This window comes from Propithecus coquereli, unplaced genomic scaffold (assembly GCF_000956105.1).
Source record: "Propithecus coquereli isolate 6110/MARCELLA unplaced genomic scaffold, Pcoq_1.0 Scaffold7, whole genome shotgun sequence".
NCBI classification, from domain to species: domain Eukaryota; kingdom Metazoa; phylum Chordata; class Mammalia; order Primates; family Indriidae; genus Propithecus; species Propithecus coquereli.
Genome location: NW_012153062.1, coordinates 13,356,067 through 13,375,606, shown reverse-complemented (window position 1 = coordinate 13,375,606; position 19,540 = coordinate 13,356,067). Strand labels below are relative to the sequence as shown.

Genomic DNA, 19,540 nt, shown 5'->3' with positions numbered 1-19,540 from the left:
AGTCATTGATATGTTTAGAGGTGATGGTTGAAGATGAGGGAAATATATCATGCCACCAGGAGAGTGCAAAGAGTGAGAAAAGAAGACTCAGGACTGAGCCCAGGAAAAAAAACTAAGTGTGGAGGAGTGAATGAACCTGGGAAAAGGTTGTCACAATGTTTAGATAAGACCTATTCCTAGGATTTTTTTTTCATGATTTCTGTAGTATATACAAATTCTTCAGAAATTTGAAAGAATCTACATGATCTTTTCACACATCATATAAAATCTTATATTCATTCGGGATCATTAAGTTTTGTGTTATAAATCTAAGCCTCTTCTCAAATATTTCATTTAAATTGGATATACAAATTAATTTAGAACAACTACAACAGTCAATTGCATTACTTTTAAGTTCGCCAGTTTACAAATTAGGCAGTTATAATTATTTTTTAAAAGAAAGGAGTGTTCAGAGAGATAAGCTTCACTGTATGAATCCCATAGGACCCATAATCACATAAAAAATGAACCTTAGAGTTACTCAGGGATTCAAGTTTCTTCCCCAGAGACTCGGGCTTCTAGTTTAAGTCAAACTCTAGACAACAGGCAAGAGGAAAATGCAACACTTTAGAAGTTCTGGGATGCCCACGACACGCAATCATGACCAACTTCCTCCTCACGCCAGAATCCAAGGTCGGTTCCTGGGAGGGCCCCCTCTCTCCGCAGAGGGTAGGCAGGGAAGCAGCCCCAGGGATGCTGAGCCGACAGCTTCATAACACCCCTCCCGCCTGGCTCCTAGAATCCACAGCCCTGGATTCCCCTTCGGGTGAGGTTGCGATGGGTGTGAGGCACGGGACCGAACCTGTCAGACCCGGCACTGTCATCGACGTACCTAAATTACAAAACTCTTTGCTAGTGGAAAACGGATGCCGTCACCTCGTTCGTATTGGGTGACGTCACATCACGGTAACCAATCACAAGTCTGCTTTGAAAGAGACTGTTAGAGAGCGGACACTATTGGTGGTGGTGCTTTGTCAATCTCAGCAGTGGACTCGCCTCTTTTCTCTTAGCAACGGATGCGTCCTAGCAACAACCGGCAGAGGAACCGCAGTTTGTGCTTTTGGGATTTGTTTTTCGAGAGAGGGGAGTCAAACACTCATCTACAGCTCTCGAAGGAGCTTTACTCCTGGTTTCTACGAAGAGGATCCTTTCCCTTTAGTGTGGCAGTATCAGGTAAGGGAAGCTCTGAATGGGAAGGGAGGCGTTGAAAACAAGTATTTTACTCTTTCAAGGGCATTAAAACAGTCGTTGTGCCAGCAAATATGCTAGTGGCAATGAAGACTACAAAAAATTATAAGACTCTCCCTGTTTTCACAGAGCTTCCAGCCTAGCCAGGGAGAAAATAGCAACATCAGTTAACGACACTCTAAGAACTTTGAGGACAGGTACTGTCTTGTTCACAGGTTATACGTGTCCAATACCTATCACATTGCCTGGCACATAGTAGTAGCTCAATAAAGTATGAACAAATGAATTCGAAAACAGCATGATTCTGGTTATCCATCAATATGAGGGGGTCAAAGATCAATGTAGACTGAAGTAGTTAGAGAGATGATTTCAGGACCACCAAGAAAAGGCTGGAGTAGATAAGGAGCGAGGGGGATGAACCAGGAATATGAACTCTTTGAAAGTAAGGACCTTGTCTTATTCCTTTAGTGACTACCTTGTACCTAATTGATGCTCAATACTTGCTCTCTCCTCCCAAGTGTATGCTGAATGCTGAATGCTGAATGGATTCACAGCAATCTTTCAGGCAGCCGGGTTTGAGGCCCTCTGCCCTTGCAGAGGCCTGGCATAATTAGCTACACACAATGTGATTGGAAAGTGTCGGAGAGAACAATATTGTTCGACCCAAGTGAGAAAGTCAGGGGGGATTCGGAAAGGTTATATTGGATTTAGGCCTTGAAGGATAAGTAAGTTTTAAGCAAGCAGAGAGATGCGCATACAGTGTGGAGCTGAGGAGCAGGAGGGCTGGGAGGGAAGGAGATTCTCCAGAGAGGGAGGTGGGACTCCTAGGACTGCTTGGGAATGGATGATAACCCTGCGAGGCTTGAGTAGAACTGGAAAAGTGGGTGCGGTGAGGCAGACTGTGAAGGGTGTTGAAGGCCATACATACAAGTTTGGACTCTACACTCTTTTTCAAAGTCTGGTCTGCTGATCATCAGTGCAAGACTGCCTTATAGTACTTTCAAAAATGCAGAGTTTCAAGCGTTACCCTAGATCTGCAGAATGAGAGGGAGTCCAGGAAATTTGCATTTCAAATGAGCTCCATTTCTATAATACTGGAAGAGATGCTGCTGTGGACAATAGGGACCCATAAAAGTCATTATACAGCGAAGATATGAGTTTTAGGAAGAGAGTTCTGAAGACTGGCCTTGTGAGTCAGTGTTCTGGTTAGAACAGAGGCAGGGAGGCCAGTTAAGTGTCTATGATCTAGGGGGAGGGGAGAAGAATAATATGTGGACTAAAAAAAATTACATGTTTATTTTCACTAACCATCAATTGAAATACATGCATTTGGTAAAAAAAAACCGCAGTAGTATTAGCAAGACCTGTGACTTTGTCACCAAAACGAATTATAGCACTTTTCATATTACATTACAGATATTGTGGATATATTATTTATGCTCATTGCTACCTCAGAATTAAGGTAGTTATTAGAACCACTACTAAATCTTGTTCTTAATGTGTTAATAAAGAAGCACACAAATTATTATTTAATTTAAAAAATATTTAATATGTACTTCCAAATAATCTGTGTCCCTTGTAATTCCATGTTTTCATGTGGTGCATAGGCTTCACCAGGCCGCCAAAAAGATTCATGGCATAAAACAGGTTAAGAGCTCCAGACTGAGAGGACACATTGAAGGCTTGAACCAGAAGAGGCTATGGGAAAGGAGGGCTTGGAATTCAGGAGGCCATTTCAAAGGGAAAAGTAATAGGATAACATCCACTTAAATGAGTAAATATCCAATCTCAGCAAGAAGTGGAAGTAGGTATGAAGGGGAAGAAACAAGAGTAGTAGACTAATAGGAACCATTGTATGAGTGGGTATCTCTGGGGGGTGAATGTTGTGTACTTGCCAAAAGACAGCTGAAGAGCCCAAGAGAACCTTGAAGCTTAATCAAGGTCTTAGTGGAGATTTACCAGGAATCAGCAGTTCTTGGAGACATATTTACCAGATGCTCAAGATGTTAGTTTTGGATTCTATTCTAAATCTCTCTTTAAAAAAAAAATGAGAGGCAAGCATGATGAACTTACATACAGTTTGGGAAGACAAAAGAGGATAGTGACTACCTAGATAAGGTCAGCTTATTGAAGAAGACTCAGGAAGGTAAGACTTTCCTAAGGGAGACCCTAGGTAAAGAAAAAGAGACTTGTAGTCAGAATCAACATCTCCTGGCTAGGAATAAGCCACACATACATATAGGTAACAAATGGGAGCATGTAAACAGGTGTGTGCTGTCCACCTAAATGGCAAACAGGGAGGGGGACTCCCCAAAAGAAAATGATGTTTATTCGGAAATTGCGATGGGAATACTCCTGCCATAGTAAACTGTGGAGGTAAAAGAAGGAAGGTAAGGCCGGGCGCGGTGGCTCACGCCTGTAATCCTAGCTCTCTGGGAGGCCAAGGCGAGTGGATCGCTTAAGGTCAGGAGTTCGAGACCAGAATCATACATTCTCACTTATTGCGAAGCAGGCAGAGAATTCCTCCCCCACTGTTAGGATTGACTGTATGACTTGCTTGCGCCAGTGGAGTGTGAGCAGAAGGGATAATGTGCCAGTGCCAAGGAGAAGACTTAGGAAGCCATTAGCTTTCTTGCTTTTTCCTCTGTCATGAAAGCAGCATGTGTCCAATAGGGGCTGCTCCTTCAGCCTCATCCACAGCCACAATCCATAACATGAGAAAAAACAAATGTTTGTTGTATGTTGCTTGGGGGGTCATTTGTTACTGCGGCAAAGCTGACTAATGTACCCCCATCACCTCTCTGACCAGCTTCATCTCTAGTCTTTCCCCCTCCCTCTGCCCCAGCCATCACGACCTTCTTGTTATTTTCTTAAATGTGTCAGGCACGCTCCTGCCCAGAACCTTTACATTTACTCTTTCCTGTACCTGGAAACACTCTTCCTCCCCCAGATATCTGCATTCCTGGCTTCTTTCTTCCTCAGGTCTTTGCTCTAATGTCACTTAGTGAAGCCTTCCCTGGTCTTCTAATATAAAATTGCAACCTTACCCCTCCTATGATTCCCCACCTTTTCCTACTTTATTTTTCTCCTTAGCAGTTACCACCACTTAACATGCTAATTATTTTCCTCTTTTATTTGTTCATTGTCTGTCTCCCCCTAGAATGTAAGTTGGCTCAGGACAAAGTTTTTTGCCTATTTTGTTCACTGCTGTATCCCTAACACCTAGGGTAGCTACTGGTGCATCATAGTCACTCAATACATATGTATGGAATGAATAGTTGTGGGGGGGGTGTGCATAGGGTGAGTTTCAGTGGTGGTAAGAGTCTTTTCTAGCATTTTAGATCAAATGCAGCTGGGACAGAATATGGAGAGGGGTATGTTGATAAGGAACCTTCTGAAAAAAAGAAATAAATTCAAGATTTGAAATTATGCTAAGACTGGGAAGTGGGATGGAGATATCTAACAGTCTGAAAAGTTGGGTCAGATCCATTCATTGCATAATATTTAAAAAGTAGAAATTCCTAAATGGTCAGAATCATAAAATGTTGATTAGATAATAAAATCAGGCTTTTCTAGGTAAAGACAATGTTTAAATCGTTTCATTTGTAATGAAACACAGCAAACAGTTTTCATTGAAATCTGGGGATAATCTAGTGTAGAAGTTGAGAGTGTGACCAAGGTGCTGGGCGGGGTGGGCTCACAGCCCGGCCCCACCGCCTGCTGCTCTCTGTGTCCCTTCAAGAAAGTCGCCTGACCTCTCAGGGCCTCTATTTTATTGTCATAAAATTGGGATGAAAATAATAGTAATAATAAAATGTGGTTAATCAGTATTCAGTAGTACAAGAGGGAAATTATAGGTAACAATGATTTATTGTACATGTCAAAATGGAGAAGAGAAGATAAATGTTTGAGGTGGTGGATATCCCAATTACCCTGATTTGATCATTATACATTGCGTACATGTATGAAAATATTACATGTATCCCCAAAACATGTATGATTATATATCAATAAAAAAATTTATATGTGGTTAAGATTACATTAAAAAGACATGTAAGGTACTTAGAACTGTACCTGACATGTATTTGAAAAAAATAGATGTGAAAAAATCTGAAGGGAAATGTTTATACACAAACACACAGACACCCACACCCACACTTTGGTCAAGATTTTGTAACCAAAGAACTAAGTATAAAATAAAACTCGTGATATTTTGACTATGGGCTATGAAAAAATATTCAATCTGTGTTGATTTATCAAAATGAGGCAAACCAGTCTGAGATGACTGAGTTGATGATGATGAAACTTTATTTCCTTAAGTCTTCACAATCACCTCAAGAGGTAGATTTTATTATTATCCCCATTAAATATATGAATAAACTGAGACTTAGAGAAGGTAAGTAATTTGCCCAAAGTCACTCAGTAGGTAAAAAGCAGAACTTGTTTATAAACCCTCCTGGTTAGACTCCTGAAATGACACTCCTAACCATTTAACAAAACTGGGCAAAGATAACCAATGAGAAGATAACAAGGGTTTGATTAGTGATGACCTCGGCTAGTGTTATATACTGTCAAAATTGATGAGCAATTCCATAGGAAACTTTTGGAGACATTCTCTGACAGTGCAAATAATCCTTAGTGGTTATGTGTTCACCAAGAAAAAATTACAATTGAAATTATGTTAATTTTAAAATTATGATCATACATGCATGTTGTGGGCCTCTCTCCCAGTGGACTTTAAGCTCATCTTTGTATCTGGGATGCCTGTCAGGCAGCCCAGCACAAGGTAGCACAGAGCATCTAGCTGGGATGGGAACTTTAGCGGGAGGCAGGTGAACAAGGGTCCTCTGTAGTGCTTCCGTGGCAGGGCCTGTGGCTGAAACCTTGACATTTCGGCAGGTCACTGCAGCGTGCTTCAGCTGAATGGCTCCACTAGAACAGCAGGATCTTATCAGCCAGATTGTTGTTGCAATAAACCTTTGGTCACAGAACACCCTTTCTATAAAGATACATGTTGATTTAGCCCAGGGCAAAACTTAGGAAACATTCTTACGTTTACTGCATGATACTGCATAATGTTTGAAATTGTAAACCAGAATTTACTAATGATATCATCTCTTTATGCGGCCTAGGTCAGAACCATGGCGACAAAAACTTCAAAACAAGGCAAAAAGGCAACACGTGGCAAAAAAACCCAAAACTTGACATTACCCGGTAGGATTTTTCTCATTTAATGGGATTTTTTGTGGATTTAGTATTCATACATATATTAGCAGCCAAAATGATTGTGGCTTTATGTAGCAAATAAAGTGAAATATTTTTGCTGTCATAAAGTCAAATGCATGCAGAATTCAATATATGGAGATTAATTCTTTTGATTCATTTCATTATAATATCAATTAAATGCCATATAATGAATGCCACAGTAAATATATCACTAACAGATAACTCTGTGTGAAAGACAATTATTCAGATTTTCTCTAATTATTCACAAGTTAAAGTTTTCATTGTATTTTTGTATTTATGTTTTATGTTTTGAGGTTTAGTAAAAATTATAATTGTAAAAAACTATAATCAAATATATATTTGATTCAAAAATGTGAATTTGACATCATTTTATTATATTCTAGTTAGTGAAGAAGTGGAACCAGTAAATATGGAGAGCCTGGGTAAGTGGAAATACAATTTAGAATTTATGTCCTCAGTTTTATAATATTTTAATCGGTAATAAGCAAGCAAGAATACTACAGATTGAAGTGATCAATCAAAATGTACTTGGGATAAAATTACACCCTGTCATTTAGAATATCAAATGAAAAATTTTAAAGAAAGAATAAAAAATAAGAGCAGAAAAGAGAGAAACAGACTTGTACTAAGCAATCCCTTAAAAATCCATTATATGATTATTGAAAGACCTTTTGTAACTATAAAGTATTGTAAGCCTGCAAGTTGTTACTTCTATCAGAATAGTATTTTTTAAACTCTGGCTCTTAGGTAATATTAATCTGTACTTCATGATAAAATTCCACTAATTCAAAGAAAGAGATTGACTTTTAAGCAAATAAACTAGAACTTAGACAACTAAACTAATATTGTTCCTACTTTTAAGGGCTATATCATCTTATTCCAGCAGGACTTTTTTTGGTGGGGTGAAGAGGGAACGTTTGTTTCCCTTAGAGTTCACTTAGATGACACACTTCACTTTCAGAAACAGTGAGGGTGAGGAGGAAAACGCCTTGTAGGCCACTGTAAAGATATAGGATGAAGAAGTATTGGTGGTATTTAAGCAGAGAGTGAAGTGATCTGACTTCTGTTTTAAAAGGGTCACTCGGGCTACAGGAACCGCAGGAGCAAGAACAGAGGCAGGGAGACTAGTCAGTAGGCTAGGGTGGCAATCCAGGGGAAAGAGGGTGGTGACATGGGCCAGGCTACTAGAGGGGGCAGAGGCATGGAGAGGGCAAGAGGATGTCAGCTACAGGTAAGTGGTCCTGTCATTAGCACCCAAGCACAGTGCCTAGAGCAGGGTATGCTGCCCAATAAATAGTTATTGAATTAATGCAACATCGAGAAACTTGGGAGTCATCCCAGGTTCCTTTCTCTCCCTCCACACATCCCCACCCCCATCCAAACCATCCCAACTTCTGTCAATTTCATCTCTAATATATATCTCAAACCCATCTGCTTGGCATTATCTCCCCACCAGCAAACCTGCAACCCTAGTCCAAACCTCTGCATCCCTCACTTAGATTAGTTCCTAAGGCTCCTAACTGACATCACTGCTTCCCCTCAGGCTCTTTCAATCCGTTTCTCACACAGCAGCCTGACCATGTCTCTTTCCTGCTTAAACTCCCCCATGGCTTTTCTTTGCCAGTGGAGACTTCTTACAGTGGTCCTGGCTCTGCCTTCCTCTCTAGCCTTGTCTCCTCCTCGTCTCCCCCAACCTATAGTCCACCAGCCTTGCTTAACACAGAACTTTCCAAATTTATTCCTGCCTCAGGGCCTTTGCTTTTGCTGCTTCTGATGCCTGAATAGATCTTCCCTAGGATCTCCTTCCTGTGACTGAGATCCAGGTTCCAGTATCACTTCCTCAGGAGGCCTTCCTTGATTTCTCTGTCACCTATTACCCTGTTTAATTGCTTTCACAGCTCTGAAAATTCTGAAGTTAAGGTACAGTCAATGCTTGTCACTCGTGGAAGGTCTATAAAGTCCCTTTGAATACTGACTGTGGATGTTTTATGTGGTCTGTTGGCTGCCAGTTGTTGGCAATTATTACTGATTGACAACTCCAACTAGAAACAGTTCTACTAGTTTTACTGACTTCTAGATAAAGGAATGTTAGATCCTATATTAACATTGCCTTGAAAACCAATTAATGTGAAAAGATCATTTCTTGTGGAAAATATCAGGCTAGTAGAATTTGAAGTGTGAGTTTAGTGGAGCCAGGTAACATAAGTCCACAGTGGTCCCCAACCTTTTTGGCATCGGGGACCAGTTTCATGGAAGACAATTTTTCTTCAGACAGGGTTCGGGTGGGGGTGGAGGGAATGGTTTCAGGATGATTCAAGCGCATTACATTTATTGTGCAGTCAAACCTCTCTGCTAATGACAATCTGTATTTGCATTTGCTCCCCAGCACTAGCATCACTGCCTCAGCTCCTCCTCAGATCACCAGGCATTAGATTCTCATGAGGAGCCGGCAACCTAAATCCCTCGCATGCGCAGTTTACAGACGGGTTCGTGCTCCTTTGAGATTCTAACACAGCTGCTGATCTGACAGGAGGCGGAGCTCGGGGGGTGACGCCAGGGATGGGGAGCAGCTGTAAATACAGATGAAGCTTGATGAAGCTTTGCTCCCTTGTCCACTGCTCACCTCCTGCTGTGTGGCCCGGTTCCTAACACGCTACAGACTTGGGGGTGGGCGGTTGGGCACCGCAGACAGGACACAATCTTTGTCCCGTGTCTTTCCAGTTTCTTGGTTGGCAGAAAGCTTTCTGGTCTTTCTCAATGCCTGTTTATAAAGGATGGCCGCCCCCTTTCTGGTACTAGTGCAGTATGAGTCTCACAGTTCCACCTAGTGGATTTCTAAGGCAGAACTACAGAACTTTTTTTTTTTTTAGAGATGGGGTCTCGCTATGTTGCCCCGGCTGGTCTCAAACTCCTGGGCTCAAGCGATCCTCCTGCCTCAGCCTCCCGAGTAGCTGGGACTACAGGCATGCGCCACCATGCCCGGCTAATTTTTTCTATGTATTTTTAGTTGTCCAATTAATTTCTTTCTATTTTTAGTAGAGACAGGGTCTCGCTCTTGCTCAGGCTGGTCTCGAACTCCTGAGCTCAAACAATCCGCCAGCCTCGGCCTCCCAGAGAACTAGGATTACAGGCGTGAGCCACCGCACCGCGCCCGGCCCAGAACTTTTATTATGCGGTTGACACTATACAAAATGTCAGTATGTTTTCAAAGAATTACTAGTATTGAATCAAGTCGACAGTCACTTTCTGAGCATCTCATATGTGCCAGGAGTTATGGTTAATATTTTGAGGGAGATAAAAATGGGTAGTTTGTCCCTAATTCATGAATAACTGAATTCCAAATGTTACACAAACTGCAATTTGCAATATATTAATATTTCTGCATATAATCAGTGTTATGCACACAGTCATTAACCCCCCCAAATTACCTGAATACTATAAAGCCACTGGAGTGGGGGGAAATATTTCCATGGGGAGGCCACTGCACTTCTCCCCTTGCTGGCGCATCGGTTAAGCAGTTGGAGGGAGGATGGCGGGATACCCAGGTGTGTGGGAGCTGGAAAAGATGGGAATAGGCCCTGGGACCCCGGGAGTGCTGAGTTGGGGAGAGAGTTCTGGGGCAGACGCAAGCTAAGACTGGTGTGGCTGAAAGTGATGGTGGTAAGGATAAGAAAATGGGAAGAAGACAAGAGAGGAGTTGGCAGCAGGCAAAATGCTCCCTTGCCGTCTTGCATCCACTGTCCCAGGGCACGGTGCTGCAGAGGACTGGCCTGGGGTCGGGGAGGGGACTGGAAGAACAGGGATGGAAGCCTCTTGAACCTCTGCTCCCTCCGCTTCTGAGGGTACTACTGGGACTGGTAAACCAGAGGTGAAATATGGGATTCCCCACCCACCTTCCTTCCTATGTCCAAGGGTACATTAATACAAGTCCAAGGGTTTATTAATGCAACCTAATTGAGAAATCAGTAATTGAAAAATGTGAAGAATTGAGTAGCAATAAGTTTGACTGTATAAAGCAGGAGCCCTAAAGAGCAGAAGTCCCTATAAAGGGGTCAAGGGAAGTTTTCTTCTTCTTCTTCAAAAGACTATTGAGCAAATCAGTGTCTCTCTTTCCTACCTCTATGTAGGAAAAGTTGCATAAAAGTAGGAAAACTTGAAGGGAGGGGAATAGCTGATGGAGCCAAGGTGGCGGAGGAGGGCGGAGAGGAGCCAAGCAGGTCCTCTGAGCTGGGGGAAGGGCAGAAAGGCGTGCCTGTGTTGAGCGGGGCGGGCAGGGGCTGCAGGACCTGGGCCATTCTGTGCTATTCAGACTCTATTTTCTCCGTGAAGCAGGAAGCCAGTTACCTGGTGAGAGAGAGCAGCAGGTGAGAGGGTGAGGCTGGGGACGTTTTAGGAAAGCAAAACGAGCTGAAAAGAACCTAAAAAGTGGATCATACCTTCGGACCAATAATTCCACTTTTAAAATCTCTCCCAAGAAAATCATTTGAAATGTGATAAAAATTTATAAACTAGATATTTGTTTGTAGAATTATTTACAATAATTAGAAACAAATGAGAAGAAAATCAGAATACATATCAACAAGAGAATGGTTTAAAATTATGCTACAGATTTAAATTAATTTAAAATGATTTTTCAGAAATATTATTTAATGTCATGGTAAAATACTTGTGACATAACAGTAGATATTAAAAGCAGGATTTAGGATTTCATATAAGGTATATAGGGAGTGACTAGAAGAAAATAGAGCAAAATATTAATAGAGATTCTTTTTTTCTTGAGGGATAGTATTATGGGCCATAGTTTTTCTCTTTTTTCTTTCTTTGACATTTTTATAATAGATATATTTACTTTAAATATAAGAACAATAATTTTAAAGTCTCAAAATTTGAACCAAGAGTATTATTAAAAGCAAGCAATTGCATATTTCCTATTGCTAATTTGCAAGTAGTTGTATTTAATGTCCAAATTCTACTTTGTCTTTCCCAGGTCATCCAGAAATTTATCCTTTAGTATTAACTACTAAGACCCAGGAAATATTTAACTGCCGAGTAGAGGAAGATGTCACAGATGAACAACCTTACAAGCTTATCAATAAAGAAACTATTTTTGAGGACTTTAAGAACAGAGGTGCAATATCTGATTTTTACCCAGTCAAAAAAATTATCCAGGTAAGTACAATATCCCTCTTTATTTTTCAGTTGTCCTCAAGAAGTTCCTGGTACAGACTAACACAAGCTGGAAAGATTGTCGAGTTCAAAGCTGGCATTCCCCATTACTTTGGGCAAATGCTCACTGGCCCACGCCTCCCTGGGCATTCTGTTTGATGATCCTCTGTGAAAAGCAAAGTTCGTCGGTGACAGGTTATTTCATCCCATACCCAGAAAAGCTCATCCTTGCCCAATTTTAACTAGAATAGGAAACTACCCTTATTTTCTCATATTGCTTTAATTGTTTAATTCATAATTTTGGTCCCTATTTATCTCTAAGCATGCTACAGAGCACAATACCAAATAAAAATAATGCTTGTAGCCTGTGTGGTGGCTCATGCCTGTAATCCTAGCACTGTGGGAGGCCAAGGCAAGAGGATCCCTTTAGGTCAGAAGACCAGCCTGAGTAAGAGTTAGACACCATCTCTACTAAAAATAGAAAATATTAGCTGGGTGTGGTGGTACAGGCCTGTAGTACCAGCTACTCAGGAGGCTGAGGCAGGAGGATCGCTTGAGCCCAAGAGTTTGAGGTTGCTGTGAGCTAGGCTGATGTCATGGCACTCTAGCCCAGGCAACAGAATGAGACTCTGTCTCAAAAAGGAGAAAAAAGCTTCTCTTTTCCTGTTAGAAATGATATTGCATGGTAATTTCCTTGGACTCATTGTGTTTTTAAGAGCTTTTTTAGGTTAATAAAATAATTTTGCAATTTGGGGTTATCAGCCATAGATTAGCACAAAGGTTATCTTTTATGATTGGTTGTTTAGAGAAATATCAAGGTTGTGTCAGCATCTGAATAAACCGAATGACCATTGAACATTAACCGTCTCTTTTGATTACATTCATGTAGGAATATCCTGGAGATGAGCTCCTGCTTGTTTATGACAAAGACTTCAAATATGGACTGAACTTTTATCTTATTGGAACTGAAGAGGGCAAGGAAAACTATTTAAATGTAAGCCCTTGCTATTTGTTTATTATCAGAAGGAAGCAGTACCTTGGGGATCCCTCCCTACACGTAACGATGATTATTGATTTGTTTAGCTCTGTTTCCCTGGGACTCAGATCAGGTTCTGGCACCTAAAATAGGTGACCAGTAAGTGGGGGAAGAACTAACTCAAGCATCTCAGGGTAGCAGATGCTCTGCTTGTTTGCCCTTCCATCCTTGACCCAGCAAGAAAGGAAACAGCAACCTGGAGTACTATTGCTCTCGGCCACTCCCTGGCCCGTTTTCCTGGTTCTCTCCTTGCCATCTCCATGACCGTGGGTAAGTTACAGAGCTTCTTGTCTGTAAAATGGTGGCACCAATAATGAGGATTAAATGGACTCGTACAGGCAAAGCCCTTTGTTCAAGGTGAGCAAGAAAAGTGACAGATGTATGAGACTCGCCTTCCGATCTTGCTTTGGGAGGTTTGGTTAAATTGTTTGAGGGTGACGCAGGGGTTTGTGTGGTTGTCCAAAAAGCAAGAAGAATAAAGGAAAGCCATAGAATTAAAAAATATTTGACAATTTTTAATTAAAAATAATCTTTTACTTAACTTTAACATTTTCTATTTTATTTTTATGGCTGCTTTTCTGTTTTTAGTTTTTTTATTATAGTGAAATATTTTAAATGTATAGAAAAATACAGAGAGTAGTGTAACAAATATTCACACAATCACCACCCTGAATCAATAAATGTTAATATTTTGCATATTTACTTCAAAACATTTTTTAAAAAAGAAATAAAATTACAGATAATGTTTTACTCCTTCTTGTAGCCTCCCTAATTCCATTTTCTTCACTCTTTCCTATAAGGAACAGTTATTCTAAAATTATTATATACCTTTCTTGCCTGTGATTTTATACTTTTAGCATATATGTATGTTCCACAAATAATGTATTTTAGTGTTCATTAATTTAAAATTCACATAGAAATTATATCGTGTACAAATCATATGGCAACTTGTTTTTCACTGAATTATTAAATTTTAAGATCTATAAATGTTAGTACATTTAGATACTATATATATGTAGATCAAGTTTGTTCATTATAACTGCTCTGTGGGATTTTATTTTATGATTGTACCACACTGTCATCAATCCATTCCCCTATTGATACTCATTTGTTTGTTCATTTTTTCACTATTACAAATAAAGTAGTGAATATATATATATATTCAGTGAATATATATATATTTTTTCTTGTCTCCCATCTTTTTCTCTTTTCATGTTCTTTCTATATCCTTGATGTCTCTTTCTTTCTCATTTTCTCTTGTTTTTTTTTTGCTTTGTTTCCTGCTCATAATTTAAAAGCATGAAGCAACAAAGATAAATAGTAAGAAAGTACTTAATTTTTATAAAAGTGAAGTTTATTACAAAATATATACATGTAGCTATAACCTAAATTTGGCCATATATTTTATAATACTATTTATTTTACTCTAGCCTCCAGAAGTACCAGAAGAGCAGGAAGAACATAAAGAACATATTTCTGAAGAAGTGTATGTTTATAAACCACCTGTCTCTAAACCATGGGTTTCTTTGGGCAGTGAAAAAGAAATTGAGGAAGAATCAGTTAAGGAATATACGAAGCAGGTCAGAGGTTTAAATATGATCTCCAGTCATTATTACCTGTCTGTAGCTGAACATTTATTCCTGAGGGATTTGTAATGGTTGCTATATTTGCTATGGGCACATGGTTTTTTGTTTTGTTTTGACAGAAGAATGGTCATTGTCTTATGGGGATGTTATGGGTTGAATTGTGTCCCCAAAATAAGATATGTTGAAGTGCTAATTTCTAGTAACTCAGAATGTGATCCTATTTGGAAATAGGATCATTGCAGATGTAATTGTTTAAGATGAGGTCATACTGGAATAGGTGGGCCCCTTATCCGATATGACTGGTGTCCTTGTAAGAAGATAGCCATGTGATGACACGGAGACACAAGGACAATACCACGTGAAGAAGGAGGCAGAGACTGGAGGAATATATCTATAAGCCAAAGAACACCAGGGCTTGCTGGCTGTTACCAAAAGCTAGGAGAGAAATACGGAACAGATTCTCCCTCAGGGCCCTCAGAAGGAACCAACCTGCCAATACCTTGATTTCAAACTTCTAGCCTCCACAACTGTAAGAGAATAAATTCCTATTGTTTTTAAGCCACCCAGCTGGTGGTACTTGGTTACAGCAGCCCTAGGAAACTATTAATAATACAGTGGGGTTCCCTCCCAGAGCAACTCCTGCGCGGAGGATTTGTGTATGAGAGATTTATTATGAAAGTGCCCCACAAGAGATGAAAAGTAGCAGGACAGGGACATGGAGGAAGCCCTGCAAGAATGCAACCTCAGGTAAAAGTCTGGCAGAGGGAAGTCTTCAGCCTGAACCTGTAGAGCAACTCTGGAGTGTAAACTGCACCTTGGAGTTGTCCCAAACAGAAGCCAAGGAAATGGGTTTAGATATGCCTCTTACCAGTCCACCATTGGTCAAGATGTAGACTGCCAGTCACTTCCTGTTCTTTGTACCTGTGAGCAAAGTGGTCCCTATAGCCTTAGAGCAGTCCTCCAAACAGGCACACCAGGGGCAACCCATGGGCATGGAAAGCACAAGGAGCAGGAGGGGCGTACAGAAAGCCTACGGAAGGATCTGGGAGGATCTGGGCACAGCACCAGGGTTGTCCACCACACGTCCATTCTTCTCCAGGTACTTCATTATGTTACCTTTACTGTTTACATGTGTTGCAGATTAAATACATGATTTCTCGAAAACGAAGTAAATTTGGTGCACCAACTAAGTTCAGTGACCAGAATGCTTCTAATGTAAAAGATGCCTACGTTGAATGTACAGCCTACCCAGATAAAAATTTTACCCTTAAACAACTGGAGAAAGACGTCAGCATGCAAGTAGTCCCCCAAATCAAGGACACAAGTACTCAGACAAGATGGTAAGTATGCGATAGGGTCTGTGTATTTTTATAGCCAATTACAGTAAAATCTAGCAACTTCCATGATTATTTTGAGAGATCTTTATAATAAACAGCAATGGATTAACGATGATGACACATAGATCTCCGCAGAGTAATTCAATTCAGGAAGATCTAGTTATATTCAACAATACCTTTAAAGATCATAACAGGAAAATGAGACACAAGTATATAGGACTGTAAAGACTAGGAAGTGGGAAAACGAGTGATGCTGTTAATAATTACAGTGCTGGGCATCTCTCACCTGGCATATTTCCACTGCCTCCCAACTGCTCTATTCTACCACCTAAGTCATCATTCTTACGCCTCAAATCAGATCATGTTACTTCATTGCCTAGGTTTCTTCTTTGGCTTCCATCACTTACAGAAGTACATTCATCCAGAGCCCTTAGGGTGGTATATAAGCTCCTTCCTCCATGACAGGCACTGTCCCTCCAGCCTTGTCACCCCCATTCCTAAATAAGCCCTTTGTGCTCCAGCCCTGTGAGCTGCTTCCAGTTCCCAGAATACCTGCTGTTCCTCTACATAATATGCCCTACACCCTTGTCCACCTGGGGAGGCCCTCTTTACTAACACCCGGTTCAGTGCCCCTTCCTCTGTGATCTGGAAATATCAGGTGGAGTTGATCACTTCCTACTCTGGGTCCCCACTAGAGCTTAAAGGTACCTTTGTGGTCAGACTGATGATCCATATTGTACTCATTTGTTTACTTGTCTGTCTGTCTGCCTTCGATCTGGAGCACTTTGAGGGTACAAACCATATCAGTTTCACATGGCAAACTCTTAATTAAAATGTAGCCAGTGGATGAATGAACTGATGTGAAGTGGATTGCCAAGGGAATGCTTTGTGGACTCGAGCTAGCTAGGCTTTGTATGTTGTATAAATTTGAAGACATATTTGGCTAAACTTTGCATTTTTTAAAGATTTTTAAAAACTTTTTATTTTGAAATAACTTTAGGTTTATAGATTTGGAATATGATTTGGAGACACGGAAAACAGGAAAAAGGCCCAGTTTTTTAAATGACCGGAACAATGCAAAGGGGTGGGAAGAACAGTGTTTGTATAGGAGTACAAGGAGACCAGCCTAGGTAGGAGGGAGGGAGTAGCAGAGATAGACATAGAGCTGAGTCCTCTGTGGCAGATAGTAGGGAACTTTGGCAAGTTCTGAAGCAAGGAAGAGCCAGGATGATAGGGCCATCAAAATAAAGATGAGCCAGGCAGTATGGATGGGAGGGCAGGGAAGGAAAAGCCTGGAGTTGGAGAGACTGGCCAAGTAGGAGCCTGTTGTAATGAAACCAGCTAAAATGTGACCAATGTCTAAAGTAAGGTGGTGGCATTAAACAAAGGGTAGAAAGGAGACATGTATGAATACAAAAAATGTTATGAATCCTATCATTAAAACAAACAAAAACCAACTTTCTTTAGCCCTCCAGCTGTTTCCTAATATTTCTCCTTTTCTTTACAACAAAATTCCTCACAGCAGCTGCCCACACTCTCTAGTTCCACATTCTCTTCTCCACTCTGTCTTGAGCCACTCCAGACAGTCCTAACAAGCTCACTAAAGACCCCCAGTAGTCTGACTGCCCAATCCAGTGGTCAATTTTCCGACCTTCTCAGCAGAATTCAACATGGTTGACTATTTCTCCTTGAAACGCTATTTCCACTTAATGGACAATGCTTATTGTTCCCCTCCTGACTCACTGGCAGCTCCTTCTCACTTTCTTTTACTGGATCCTCCTCTTCCCAATTTCTGAACGTTAGAGGACCCCAAGCCTAGTTCCTTTTGATCTTTTCTCTAACTGTACTAATCCCTGGGTGAATGTATCCAGTCCTATGGTGTTATCTACCATCTGTTTGCTAATGACTTCCAAACCTGCACTCGACCTCAATCTCTCCCCTGAACTCCACATTCATGTATTCACCTGCTTACTTGGATGTCTAATAGTGTCTCAAATTTAATATGCTCAACAACAAACTTTTGATTTTCCACTTTGAAACCTGCAACTTCCTAAATCTTCCTCATCTCAGTAAATGGTAATGATATTCTTCTAATTACTCAGACCAAAGATCTTGGATTTTGTTGAGTCTATCTTCAAAATATATCTACTGCATTCTCCTTGGATTAAGCCATCATCACCTCTTGCTTGGATTCTTATAATTCCTTCCAACCGGGCTTCCTTTATTCATCCTTCCTCTCCTACATTCTGTTCTACAAAGAAGAGCCAGAAGTGTTTCATATCATGTCACGGATCAAAACCCTCCAATGGCCTCTCATCCTGAAGGAACCTACAAGGCTTCATATGATCTGGATCCCTTTGCCCCTCTGCCCTTATTTCCCACAGTTCCCCTGGCTCATCTCTTCCAGCCACATTGGCTTCCTTGTTCCTTGAATTCACCAAGCATACTCACACCTGATGTGTTTATGCTTACAGTGCCTTTACATAGAATGCTCTTCCCTGGGTATCCTTATGGCTCATTCCCTCCTTTATTCAGATCTCTGCTCAAATGAGGCATTCTCTGACCCTCCTGATAAAAGCAGCAACTCCCATTACTATGTATCTACTTACTTTATTTTTCTTCAAGGTGCTAGCATCACTTGATAGGTATTTTTCATTGTCTCTCTTCTGCCCCCTGCCTTTAGAGTTTAAGCCCCATGAGACAGGAAGTTTGTGTATTTTGTTTATTAATGATGAATCTGGGTGAAGGGTTCCTTATACCCTTCTTACAACTTTTCTGTAAGTTTGAAATGATTTCTAAACAAAACTTTTACAAAACAAGAGCTTTTTTATTGTGTTGGAAGGAAATACATGTAAACTTTGAATGGTGGTCAATATCAATTGTCTAAAATAAAGAAAAAATTCAATGTAGAGAATGTAAACATAAAATAATATTCTAATAACATTGTCACAGAGACAAACTTTTGACCTGTCATGACCTGTATTTGCTTTTCTTTGACCTAATTTTGGGTGTTGAATTTTCTTTTACTATGTTAGGACATATCCCAAAAATGCTACTACACAATATTATCCAAGAGAATTCTCAGAAGAGGAAAAAGAGACACTCAAACAATCAAAGCCTTTGGTTGATTTTCTTAACAATGTGTCTGTAAGGTAAAAAAACTGTCTATTAAATTTTAAAGTAAAACATAAAATGTGTATATTTACTTATAAGAATAGGTCTTAATAAACAACTCCATATATGATATGATGTCTAGGAGGAAAGTGTGCAGTTATCAGATATGCATGAACATATGACACATTGTACAGATTCTCAGTATTTCTTTCCTTTCTATTGCTAAGCATCATCTTAGACTTCCCAAGGTAGGGCCACACCAAACACTGTGAACAGTTCAGTGTATGAGAATATTTTTCTACTTGCAAATTAACAATTGTTTATATGTACCATGGTTACTTTTCTGGAAGTCTTTTTCTCCATTCCTCACTCCCCCTCTTATCTTCAATGACTTTTATAGGATAGTGAGGATGAGGATGCTGTGGATATTAAGGATGTTCATTATGATGACAGGTATTTATAAAAATATCTTTGTAAATGAGAACCTGAATTCAATTCAGCTGTACTTTTTGGATATTTCACCCTTATCACTAATTCCTGTGTTACTGCCACTCTTACTGTCTCTGAAAGAAAGACGTCTTCAAAACTCCCTCTACACTGGTACTAGGACCCTGAGCAGAGCCTTGGAGCTTCTACACCAGAGAAAGAGCTTGACAAGATCTCATCAAGCTGATATCAGAGTTCAGAGAAGTGCAACCAATGGTAGACAAGTCTGCCAATTGTACTCAATAAGTTTGTTTCCATTTATTTCCATAATTAAAAATTTGGTGATCAAGTTGGTATATAGCCCAAGTTAAGCTCTTGTATTTTTATTTTTTATTTATTTA

General features: G+C 40.2%; 1 protein-coding gene across 1 annotated transcript in view; it reads left to right on the top strand.

Moving 5' to 3' along the window:
• The first annotated feature begins 1,055 nt into the window (after positions 1-1,055).
• The window catches only part of WDR63 (WD repeat domain 63), a 65,226-nt gene continuing 46,741 nt past the window's right edge, over positions 1,056-19,540 (top strand). Inside the window, 7 exon segments of the mRNA XM_012661029.1 lie at positions 1,056-1,212; positions 6,858-6,896; positions 11,462-11,643; positions 12,530-12,634; positions 14,107-14,256; positions 15,403-15,602; positions 18,635-18,762. Coding sequence (XP_012516483.1) covers positions 1,056-1,212; positions 6,858-6,896; positions 11,462-11,643; positions 12,530-12,634; positions 14,107-14,256; positions 15,403-15,602; positions 18,635-18,762 — 961 coding nt within the window.